General features: G+C 40.7%; 1 protein-coding gene across 2 annotated transcripts in view; it reads right to left on the minus strand.

Annotated features, from left to right (window-relative positions):
* Nucleotides 1–13,342, minus strand: part of mboat2b (membrane bound O-acyltransferase domain containing 2b) — a 181,693-nt gene that overhangs the window by 44,749 nt on the left and 123,602 nt on the right. For both annotated transcript variants that reach the window (XM_063038088.1, XM_063038095.1), the window contains exon 6: nt 5,401–5,455. In XM_063038088.1, coding sequence (XP_062894158.1) covers nt 5,401–5,455 — 55 coding nt within the window. The remainder of the gene's footprint in view (nt 1–5,400; nt 5,456–13,342) is intronic.

Genomic DNA, 13,342 nt, shown 5'->3' on the forward strand with positions numbered 1-13,342 from the left:
ATTACCAGATATGAAAACACAAAACAAGTTATTTCAAAGTCAAAGTAATGCTTAAACAGACCTCAACATTGATTTACAAGCGGCTTAATATGAATGAGGAAACAAACACAGGTCGCTGAAGACCGTGTGTATAGAGATGAGGAACGTGGGAAGATATCCAGTCATATTAGAATCGATAAATTTGGAGAGAAAGGCTTCTGCAGGGAATGAGCTGAAACAAGACCGAACTTCAGCCATCTTATGGAGATGGAAATAGGCTGTCATAGTAACTGCATAAATTGGAGATTTGAAGTTAAACTCAACTGCATCAAAATTGTAATCTAGTTCAGTTTTAGACAACTAGCAGAGATAGTTGGAATTGATGACTAAAGGACAGATGTGGGCTTTAGATGGCTTTATATCTACTCAATGGAAATTCTTGCTCATCCTACACTGGATATTGAACAACCATTTAGAATCAATAGAAGAGTCAAGAGAGGTGATGATGAGAAAGCTGGCGATGGCAGTGTACACACCATTATGTTTTTCGATTACGTTGCTAAGAGACACATGTTGAGAAGCAGGCTGTGATTAAGGATAGTTGAGTTATATTTCATACATTACCCTGGCAACTAATAGATAAATAAGATAAACAAATGTGTGTAGTCTCAAATTAAATGGCAATATTCATGACATCTGGCATAATTAACCATGCTTTTCACATCGCAAAGACAAATAGATGTGGGAGAACAACAGGGTAGCTTCAAATGCCAGTTCAGAAATCTACTCAAGAATTATTCTTTTATTTTAATCTATGGTTGCTACTTTGGATTTTTGGCAATAATTTGCAATTTTATTAAAATTATGGTCTTATAAACTAAGTGAGTGATCCATGAGCAGAGAGTTAAGGCGCAGGAATACAGATTCACTTAGAGACCTAATGCAATCCCTCAATAAAATGGAAAAGTAAATATTTTCACTAACTTACCTCAAATTATGATAATTTTCCATCATATTCCAGCAATTTAAATAGATGCTCTCAAATTATTTTTCTTATAAAAGGACGTGGGAACTATTGGGAAAAGTGTATTGATAACTGATATTACTGATTTTAGTCTCCAGATAGTATTTTACAAATTATATGCTACAACTCTAACTTTCATCAGCTTACAAGAGGAAATCTGCAGATGCTGAAATTTCAAGCAACACACTGCTGGTGAACGCAGCAGGCCAGGCAGCATCTCTAGGAAGAGGTACAGTCGACGTTTCAGGCCGAGACCCTTCGTCAGGACTAACTGAAGGAAGAGTGAGTAAGGGATTTGAAAGTGGGAGAGGGAGGGGGAGATCCAAAATGATAGGGGAAGACAGGAGGGGGAGGGATGGAGCCAAGAGCTGGACAGTTGATTGGCAAAAGGGATATGAGAGGATCATGGGACAGAAGGCCCAGGGAGAAAGATATGTGGGGGGGGGGGAAACCAAGAGGATGGTCAAGGGGTATAGTGAGAGGGACAGAGGGAGAAAAAGGAGAGAGAGAAAAAGAAAGTGTGTATATAAATAAATAAATAACAGATGGGGTACGAGGGGGAGGTGGGGCATTAGCGGAAGTTTGAGAAGTCAAGGTTCATGCCATCAGGTTGGGGGCTACCCAGATGGAATATAAGGTGTTGTTCCTCCAACCTGAGTGTGGCTTCATCTTTACAGCAGAGGAGGCCGTGGATAGACATATCACAATGAGAATGGGACATGGAATTAAAAAGTGTGGCCACTGGGAGATCCTGCTTTCTCTGGTGGACAGAGTGTGGGTGTTCAGCGAAACGATCTCCCAGTCTGCATCGGGTCTCGCCAATATATAGAAGGTCACATCGGGAGCACCGGATGCAGTATATCACCCCAGCCGACTCATAGGTGAAGTGTCACCTCACCTGGAAGGACTGTCTGGGGTCCTGAACGGTAGTGAGGGAGGAAGTGTAAGGGCATGTGTAGCACTTGTTCCCCTTACAAGGATAAGTGCCAGGAGGGAGATTGGTGGGGAGAGATGGGGGGGGACGAACGGACAAGGGAGTCGCGTAGGGAGCGATCCCTGCGGAAAGCAGAGGGGGTGGAGGGAAAGATGTGTTTAGTGGTGGGATCCTATTGGAGGTGGCGGAAGTTACAGAGAATTATATGTTGGACCCGGAGGCTGGTGGGGTGGTAGATGAGGACAAGGGGAACCCTATTCCTAGTGGGGTGGCAGGAGGATGGAGTGAGAGCAGATGTGCGTGAAATGGGGGAGATGCATTTGAGAGCAGAGTTGATGGTGGAGGAAGGGAAGCCCCTTTCTTTAAAAAAGGAGGACATCTCCCTCGTCCTGGAATGAAAAGCCTCATCCTGAGAGCAGATGCGGTGGAGATGGAGGAATTGCGAGAAGGGAATGGCATTTTTGCAGGAGACAGGGTGAGAAGAGGAATAGTCCAGATAGCTGTGAGAGTCAGTAGGCTTATAGTAGACATCACTAGGTAAGCTGTCTCCAGAGATAGAGACAGAAAGATCTAGAAAGGGGAGGGAGGTGTTGGAAATGGACCAGGTATACTTGAGGGCAGGGTGAAAATTGGAGGCAAAGTTAATAAAGTCAACGAGCTCAGCATGCGTGCAGGAAGCAGCGCCAATGCAGTCATCGATGTAGCGAAGGAAAAGTGGGGGACAGATACCAGAGTAGGTTTGGAACATAGATTGTTCCACAAAGCCAACAAAAAGGCAGGCATAGCTAGGACACATAGGGTGCCCATGGCTACACCTTTAGTTTGGAGGAAGTGGGAGTAGCCAAAGGAGAAATTATTAAGAGTAAGGACTAATTCTGCTAGACAGAGCAGAGTGGTGGTAGAGGGGAACTGGTTAGGTCTGGAATCCAAAAAGAAGCGGAGAGCTTTGAGTCCTTCCTGATGGGGGATGGAAGTATATAGGGACTGGACATCCATGGTGAAAATAAAGCGATGGGGGCCAGGGAACTTAAAATCATCGAAAAGTTTAAGAGCATGAGAAGTGTCACAAACATAGGTAGGAAGGGATTGAACAAGGGGGGATAAAACAGTGTCAAGGTATGCAGAAATGAGTTTGGTGGGGTAGGAGCAAGCTGGGACAATAGGTCTACCAAGACAGGCAGGTTTGTGGATCTTGGGTAGGAGGTAGAAACGGGAAGTGCGGGGTGTGGGAACTATAAGGTTGGTAGCAGTGGATGGGAGATCCCCTGAGCGGATAAAGTCGGTGATAGTGTGGGAGACAATGGCCTGGTGCTCCTTAGTGGGGTCACAATCGAAGAGTAAATAAAGAGGAGGTATCTGCGAGTTGTTGCTGTGCCTTGGCAAGGTAGAGGTCAGTACGCCAGACTACAACAGCACCCCCCCCCCCCATTGGCGTGTTTTATAGTAAGGTTAGGATTAGTGCGGAGGGAGTGGAGAGCAGAGCGTTCCGAAGGAGTGAGGTTGGAATGGGAACAAGGTCGGTGAAGTCGAAACAGTTGATGTCCCGTCGGCAGTTAGCAATAAAGAGATCCCGAGCAAGCAGAAGACCAGGGCGGGGCGTCCATGAAGAGCAGGAGGGTTGAAGATGGGAGAAGGGGTCATTGGTGGGGGTGGGAGAGTCATTGCCGAAGAAGTAGGCTCGGAGACCGAGCCGGCGGAAGAAGAGTTCCGTATCATGGCAAACGCAGAATTCGCTGAGATGTGGGCGAAGGGGGACAAAGGTGAGGCCCTTACTGAGGACAGAGCGTTCTGCCTCAGACAGTTGAAGGTCGGAGGGGATGGTAAAGACCCGGCACGGATGAGAGCTGGGATCAGAGGGGGGAGGGGGGAGGCTGGGGGTGTCAGTGGAGAGGGGTGGGTTGGGGTGAGAGGAAGATGGAGCCTCTGAGGACCCAGGAGCTGACGGTGGGATCTGAGGGAGACGAGGTTGCAGAGTGGTGGTGGGGGAAGGAGAGACGGGAGTCACAATAGCAGCACATAAAGACCCGGCCTGGAGTTCAAGGCTGGCGTCGCAGTTGGTGGTTGCCCAATCACTCTGAAGGTGTTCATGGTTGTTGCTGGAATCCGGGTTTTGAATATGCCCTGGGGTGTTGGAGCCGGCATGATGAATGGTAGGGGCTGCAATCTGAAGTTCATGCCTGCTAGCGTCGGGGCCAGCAGGCTCTGACGTCTGCAGATGTAAGATCTTGCGATCCTTGCCTAACATGACAAAGTAAAAAAAAACAGCAATTGCAGGCATGGATCCGACGGAGGATGAAATAATGGGCAGGTCCATTACAGACGATGAAGAAAGTGTCCCGAAGATGTGGAAGGGTCTGGGATAGGGACACCAAGTACCTCCTCATGGCGGAGAGGGTCACCTTCAGAGCTTGACGGGAGAAGCGACGGGAGGCAGAGTCAATAAAATGTGAGTACCTGGGATCCTCAGAAGGTCCAAATTGAGAGGCTTGAAAACGAATCCTAAAGCCAACTGGAGTAAGTTGGCGGCGGAGACACATTCCAAGAAAGAATATATGGCTGTGATAGCGAGTCTGAGTCAAAATGTGGTCAAAAAGTTGAAGAACCGAAGAAATTACAGATGGGGAGCAGTGAGAGGTGGTTTCACTGAACTCCCGTCGAAGAGAAGAAACAGCTTGACTGTTTTGAATGAATTTATCAAAAAAGATTTTCTTAAAATGTTTTTGAAGTAAGAACCTGGGAGTATTTCTATTTTTAAATTCTCTCTCTCAAGTTTTGGCACATGATATACATTTAATTCTCAACTTGTCATTATCTTTAAAGTGATCAACATTGAGCAGTGAACTTGCTTTTTATGCATATTTGCTTCACTCATAGAAAAGTGATAGAATGAAAGGTATGGTATTGAAATGCAATTGCAATAAAAAGTCAAAACCACAAATCCCACTGCCCAGTTGATCGCAAATATGGGGGAAATGAGAGAAGAAAAAAAAGGTGTTAAAGGAATATAGATACTATGGTTAGTAATTACACTGCTGAGAGAGCATTTGTTATTTTCACAATGAAGCAAACTTATTTCTACAGTTAAAACTCAGTGAAACAGAATACTACACACTTGCCTCCCACTGTCAGTCCTCAACATGTGCACAACTCCATCCTTTCTGCAATAATTGAAGAAGATCATTGATTTGACCTGCTGCTGTGCTAGGGCAATGAACATTATAGGGCGGATTTTCATGCTGTACAACATGGTGGACAACTGACTGCATAATACCCATGTCCCTGTACTTAATTCATCCCTGATCCTCAAGGCACCACTTCAGAAAATACATGTCCAATATGACCCTTAGTACCGTAATCTGTAATTTTCTTTGCTGTGCTGAAGCAATTGAGACACAAATATATCTTTATAAATGAAATCAACCTTATTATGAAATATGGAATTATTTATAAACTAGCAACTTACCAGACAGCTAAAGATTTCTGTGCTGGAGTCAGATGCTCTTCTTTACGTGCCATACCTAAAATAATTATATACATGTATAAATAGAATATAGATTGATAGACACACACACACACACACACACCATACAAAGCTACATATTACAGGCCAACCTCGGGTATCAGACTGGTTCCATTTTTACGTAAGTCAATAAATCGATTTTGTCCACTAGTTGGAAAATCGGAAAAATACTTGATATGGTGACTTTATCCTCCACAGTACCGCAACGAATGGCATCAAAAGCACAAAAAGACTGATACATGAAAACAATTGCTAGAAGTAGAGAGAAGAAACGAATTCTATAGTTTGTAGGAACAAAGATACACGCACATGTCAGCAATGATTTAATAATATTATGAGAAGTTGCTTGTACATAGGAGTGTCAACAGTTGGGTGATTGTAACCCAGAGGTGGCCTCTGCAAGGACCTGTAGACGTTATATATCCTATTATTTGCATATCTTTCCTTTATCTTTCTTGCTGTGATATATAAAAGTTCTAAGCAGACACTGCCCAAGAATTTCCTAGATCATAGCTACACCAAAGTTATGTAGAAACCTATGTTGGTTTCTATTCGCTTTACCAGCCAAATTACTCCAGGTAGTATGAACCTACAGAAGAACATGAAAATCTGATAAGAAAAATAAGCAAATTAGCATAAATGTGAGGGCTTCTTTAAGTTACTTTATTATGTTAATGTTATTAAAACTAAAATTTGAAACCATCAAAAATCATTTATTCAGATTGTGCAGAGCAAAGACAAATTTCTGCTTTGGTTGAAACAAAAACAAAAAATTAGGTCAAATTTGCTTACATCTTATTTAGAGGAATTTCTTGGGCCAGGATAAACAGATTGTATGACAGATTATAGATGTCTTTCCTTATGTTAAAGAATTCAGAAATTTGAGTTGCATTTTTTCCTGTAATACACCTAAAAAACAATTTATCACTGAAATAAATGTTTTCAAAAACATCTTGTATCCATCATTTGAGAATCATTTAATTTTTTTAAAATCACTTAAAATGATAATTACTGGTTTCATTGTTTCCCTTTAAATTAAATCTCAAAACTTTTGAAATGTATGACTACAAGAGTAAATTTGAAGATGTTTGCTAAATGGCACAATTCAGCAGAAATTGCTTCCTTTGTTATTTCATTCTGAGGCCATTGCCAATACTTTGGTCCAGGGATTTAGGCTCTATTTGTATATATTGCCAACTTGAAATATACATATGCAGCTCCAACAGAAGGATTACTGTTGAGATGATTGCCATTAATTACCAGGGGCATGCACAAAGGAGAATGCAAAGCATTTTAGCCGCCTGGAAGCGTAATGGCATCAGCGCTGGACTTCAGGGCGAGAAGTCCTGAGTTCGGTTCCAGCCTGCATCACTGCACACTCTCTATCCGGGCTGGCTTAAGAGCTGGTGATCTCCTTATATAAAAAAACACTCACCCAGCAGAAGGCAATGGCAAACCACTGCTGTAACTTGCCTTATACACGATTTCCCAATACGTCAGAGCAGCGTGGAAGGAAATCGCCCGCTAAGCGGAAAATTCCGGGTGCGGCATACCTTTTTTTTAAAAAGCATTTTAATAGACAGTACTTAATCCAACATCTCTCTTAGCTGACAATGAGTAACAATCAGGAACAGTTATTATTCCTCAACCACTAGGCTCTTGAACCAAAGGGGTTGCCCCATCACTGAAATGTTCCCTCAATGTTTGGATTCACCTTCACTGGTTAAACATCTAGGTCTTTCATCGATTCTATTTTGGCTATTATTCTGTTATAGACTTATAGAGAATGCCCACAAGAAAATGACTCTCAGGTGTGCATTTGGTGACATATATGTACTGCTATAATAAATTTACTTTGAACAAGTCATTGTCGCGGGGTTATCTCAGAAAGGAGATAGCATCAGTACTCCTACCACCCTGGCCATGCTCTTCTCTCAATGCTGCTATCAGGCAGGAGGTGCAGAGGTTTGGAGACCCATAACTCAAAATTCAGTAATAGCATCTTCCCCATTTTTATTAGGTACTTGAACTAACATACGTGCACGCGCATGCGTATGTGCGTGATTGTTTATTTTGTCAATGGAAGCTCTATATTGTGCATATATGCCTTTGGCAACTAACTTGAACTTTTTCTTGCTGTTCTACTGCTGTTTGAGGTTGGACAAGATTACGTGGACCTTCTTAATATAAAAATAATAATTCAACACTGGAAATTATCAAATGACATCCAATTTAAAATAAAAAGGTACTATGCTGATCTACCTCAAATAGTCACCTGGAGAATGGGAGTGCTGAATTATGACATTTTGCTGGATGTAACCTTGGTCTGCAAAAGGAATTTCAATATGACACACAGATGAGCTGATCAGTACTGGCTCCTACATTAGAAAGGAATAGGACAGAGGATGGACAGGCAATTCTTTCCTTAGCATCTGTAGGCCCAGAAATGTTTTTTTTTAGGTTAGTAGTCCATGTCTGGGTGGGTGCTATAAAGATCTGTGCTTGCGTCCCAGCAATTCACAAACTATATCAACAATTGCCCAAGGATATCAACTATACCTTTAATAAATTGTTCATGATAAAATCTACATAGGATTGACTAGTGATGAGAGCTGAAAGAAGCTTCAACAGGAAACATCCAAGTTTGTTGAGTAGGCAAAGCAGACAGAGAACAACGTGGAAAACAACAAGCTGACTGTTGGTATATTACTGAACATGGATTTGGGTATGATTGTAATGTATCTAGCCAGTAACATTGATATTAGAAGAGAAGTAGTCATTTGGCATAACCCTTATTATAAAAGAATGCATGTAATATACTATAAAATGAATACCAAACTAAAATTATTTATTTTGTTAACATGAACGTCAATGTTGGTCAGAAATTCCTAGATTTATGGAGACATCATTAGATAATTTTGAATTCCATTTTTTTTTATATAAGCAACTTGGGACTAAAATGACCTACTAAGTGTGAAGTGGAAACCTGTATTATCATTTTGGAGGACCTGTCTTGGGCCAAGCATGCAAGTGCAATTATGAAGAAAGCATAGCAGTGCCTCTATTCCTTAAGAGTTTGTGAATATTCGACATGACATCAAAAACTTTGACAAACATCTATAGATGTTTAGTGGAGAGTATATTGATTTGTTGCATCACAGCCTGGTCTGCAAACACCAATGCCCTTGAATGGAAAATCCTTCAAAAGTAGTGGATATTGCCCAGCCCATCACGGTTAAAGCCCTCCCACCATTGAGCACATCTACATGGAGTGTTGTTGTTGGAAAGCAGCATCCATCATCAAGGAGCCCCATCAGGTTATACTCTCTTCTTACTGCTGCCATCAGGGAGAAGGCCCAGGAGCCTCAGGACTCACACCACCAGATTCAGTAACTGTTATTACCCCTGAACCATCAGGCTGTTGAACCAAGGAAAGTAACTTCACTCAACTTTACTTGCCCAATCAATGAACTGTTCCCACAACCTATGAACTCACCCTCAAGGACTCTTCATCTCATGTTCTCAATTTATTGCTTATTTATTTATTATTGCTATTATTATTTCTTTCTTTTTGTATTTGCACAGTTTATAAACATTAAAAAAATTCTGCAGATGCTAGAAATCCAAAGCAACACACACAAAATGCTGGAGGAACTCAGCAGGTCAGGCAGCATCTATGGAAAAGAATGAACAGTCGACGTTTCGAACTGAGGTCCGTCTTTAGGACTTTGTAGAGTTTATTTTCTTTTGCACACTGTCTGCCCTGTTGGAGTCGTCTTTCATTGACTCTACTATGGTTATGGGATTTATTGAGTATGCCCACAAGAAAATGAATCTCAGGGTTGTTTATTGTGACATATATGTACTTTGACAAAAAATTTACTTTGAACTTTGAAGATAAGCTATGAAAGAGGGAACATCCCAAGGATACAACCCAAAACGAAGACAGAGTTAAATGACAAAACAAGAGAAAATCTGCAGATGCTGGAAATCCAAGCTACACACACACACACACAAAATGCTGGAGGAACTCAGCAGGCCAGGCAGCATCTATGGAAAAGTGTAAACAGTTGATGTTTCAGGCAGAGACCCTTCAGCAGGACTGGAGAAAAAAGATGAGGAGTAGATTTAAAAAATGGAGGTAGATGAGAGAGAAATACATGGTGATAGGTGAAGACAGAAGGTCACAGAAGAAAGAAAAGGAGGAAGGAGCACCAGAGGAAAGTGATGGGCTGGCAAGGAGATAAGATGAGAGAGGGAAACAAGGATGAGGAATGGTGAAGGGGGGGATGGGGGCAGGAGTTAAATAACTTCATCATATTTCCATACAAGTTAAATGTTTCAGAAGACAAATAAATATTTTTGAAACTAAAAGAACTGAAAAGTGGTATTAACTGTTTTATGAAAAAAGTTATTTCAATAATTATACAAATATTTTGGTTATAAAGTATTCTTAAGAAATTAACTTTTACAATGCATTTTGTCTCAGTATGAGTACAGCAGTTAATCATTTTAATTTTCAGAACTTTTCTTCTTGTTCTCTCAGTATATAAAACTTCTGTACCTTGTTCCTCGCTTCAACAATTCCCAGTAAAATTTTGTATTTTGGTATTGTAAGAAAATCAAAGGAAGTAAATGGTATTTGCTCAAGAGCACAAGGAAAAAGGTGACTGAGCTTTAGGGTGAAAATTTCAATGCAGCTGAAAAGAACCTCTACAGTGAATGCACACTGCCCAAGTCAAACGGTATACAGAAATATCAAAGGCTTGAAGAAGTGGAGGAGGTTAGAGGGGCTGGGAGGGCAAGACCATAACACTGGTTGAAACAAGAAAAAAATGTTTAAACTGACAAGCTATGTACCACAAAGTTATCCAGAAACAGAAAAGTAGTGTCTTATTTATATAGAGTGATTGGAAAGTAATGAAATACAATCACAACTGTGTTTTTTTGTACCAGTCTCTGAAAACAAAGATGCAGCAAACAGTTAAAAAGAGGGATGGTATGCTATCCTTTATTGAAGGAGAATATTAGCACAGTAGCAAGGATTGCTACAATAATAAAGGCTTCATTTCACCTTATGAGGTAGTATGTCTGTTCTTTTTATTTACAGGCTTTTTTTAATTTCAAGAGAGTTGTAGTGTAAAAGAAGGGAAGTTTTGCTTCAACTGTATAAGACACAAGTACTATATACAGCTTTGCTCCCCCTCGTTTAAGATGCATCATCACTGGAGACAGTTCACCTAATGAAGGTTCATTAGCCAGGTAAGACTTATGAAGCATGGTTGAACAGATTGGGTGTGTATTATTTCAGTTGAAAAGAATGAGAGATGAGCACTTCTAACATCTTTTTTCCAAGGTTTCCAGCACCTTCAGCTTTTTGATTTTCAAAACAGACATCACTCTTCAACCCCAATCAAAAATTATATCTTTGCAAACTCAATAGCTTTAATATTTTTCCCACAACCTGCAGATTTTTAAAATTCTTGGCTCACCAGGTTGTACAACTGGTTTTGACTCAGAAGGTATGGACCCTTCTCCCAAAACTTAAGCTGATGTGAGCTGGATTTTGCTGTCTGAATTGACTGCCCTCAGGGATGAACGCAGATGGCCAAACATCTGACTTCATCCCCACAATCTGGCCAGGCGTAGCAAGAGCTCAGCAGCAAGTAGACAACAGGCATCCTACCACAAATCATGTTCTAGTTCACCCTCAGGACAAACTGACAGGTTTACACAGGAGGCAAGGGCTGTCAAAATGTATGAAAGACAAAGATAGTAAAATTTTATTAAATAATTATATTTAAAGAAATAAACACAAGAAGATGAAGAAATAATAAAAAGAATTTGCTCTGCTGTTGCATTCAATAGTTATCCCACAGTAGGGCAAATTCTTTTCTTTACAGCCCTCCAGTAGCATCAATGCAAAGAGAAACAGTTAATGTTTCAGACTGGGACCCTGCAACAGGATGAGGAAAAAAACAAAAGAGGAGAGCATGTGAGAGGGATAGGGCAAAACAAAATTACTTAGACTACGTCCACACTACGCCGGATAATCTTGAAAACGCCAATTTCGAGTAAAAACGATAGGCGTCCACACTAAGCGTTTTTCAAAATATCTCTGTCCACATTAGACGGATATTTGGGCGAATCTCCTCCTACTGGGCATGCGCAGGACACACAGAAAACAAGCGAAGAGGAAGCGATATACTTTGTGCGCATTTGTCCAGTTACAGAGCAGAAAAACTTAAAAGGAATTGTTCTTGGCTCTCGCGCAGGAGGACTTAAAACTAAAAAAAACAAATACTGGAGCGTATGGAGGCAACCGACAGGGAGTTCACAGACAGTATGACCCGGCTGACGACGAACATTGAAAAATTGACTAACTCTGTTGCATTAATAAAGCACCTTGTTAAATGTATAAAACATGTCTGCATCAGCGTTATTGTGTATTTCCATACAATGTTACATTAGGCTGTTACACATCTATTGTCAGAGAAGTACTTGCATAAATAGGTAAAGCACCTTCATACAAGCAAGGACAGAAAACAGGGCAAAGTGAGTATACTTATTTATTCAGTAAGCTATGGGTCAAAGTATTTGGTGAGCACATTTCTAACTGTTCTGGCTTCAGTTTCGTTGCCGTCTGTTCTGAAATTGTTAGGTTCTGCGAAGCGCAGAATCAAATATCGCTGTGATGATTGTACACTCTAGTATCAATTCTTTGGCGACAATGAAGTAGTAATAATAATAAGAAGAAGAAGAAAACAATGAAATGCCGTGCTGTCGCCATCTGTTGCGGCATGTCATGACAGCAGTTTTAGAAAGCTCTGGTTACCTCGTACACACTGCAACGGATATTAGGCGTTTTCAGATTTATTCACTCTGGAGACCATTTCTGAATTCTCCGTTTTCGGGGGTGGAAACCCCATTTCAGTGTGGACGGAAGGTCAAAACGAAGAGAAAAAGCTTCGTTTTCAAAATTATCCGGTGTAGTGCAGACGTAGCCTTAGTGTGGCAGTCAAATAACAGATTTTGCTTCTTTGTCTGTATAATGTGTTGTTAACAGTTGGGTTAAGTGTCATCAATTGAATGCATCAATAGAGAAGCTTGTGCATGCCACACTCAAAGCCAAATGGGAGATTAGAGATCTAATATATTTTTAGCCCATTGTTTAGAATAGGAGATTATTCTACTGGCAAGGATTGTTTTAATCTACAGTCTGCATTTATCAGCTGTTTATCATTCAGAAACCAAATAAAACCATCGCTCAATGGCAGTAACGTGGTAGTTAACTTTTAAAACCAGTATGAAGAGAGGTAAACTTTACATGAATAACTAAATAAAGATTAGTTTTCTTGATCACCTGATGAAAAGAGTACCCCAATCCATTCTGGAATAAAACAGATAGTCAGAATTTGGGCTATTCTATGCATATTCCTGACATAATTGTTCTTTTCATCAAAATTTTAATGATCTAGAACATCACTATATTACTGTATCTGATTACCAGCAGTCCAAAATACTAAAAATAAACAACCACTTGTCATTTCCAAATATCACATCATGCCAAACGTCTACATGAAACACTGTTTACGAACTTTCAATAATAGTATTCTTTCCATGATAAGACTTTATATTGTAGAGGGTATCCCTAAGCTTATAGTGTCCATGTAGATATTTGGTTTACTCTCACCTCCAGCTCTTGATACACAGCACTTGGGTAGTTTCAAGTGCTCATCAGGTGCCATCATATTTTTAAGTAATGAGGGCCAAACCCTCACACTCTTTTCTCGAACACCCTGTAATCCATCCATTGATTAAATTGACCTCGTGTTTCCTAAACCTGTTATTTTTACCTTTTATTCTAACAAGCACATACAGTACA

This window comes from Mobula hypostoma, chromosome 2 (genome assembly GCF_963921235.1).
Source record: "Mobula hypostoma chromosome 2, sMobHyp1.1, whole genome shotgun sequence".
In the NCBI taxonomy this organism is placed as follows: Eukaryota; Metazoa; Chordata; class Chondrichthyes; order Myliobatiformes; family Myliobatidae; genus Mobula; species Mobula hypostoma.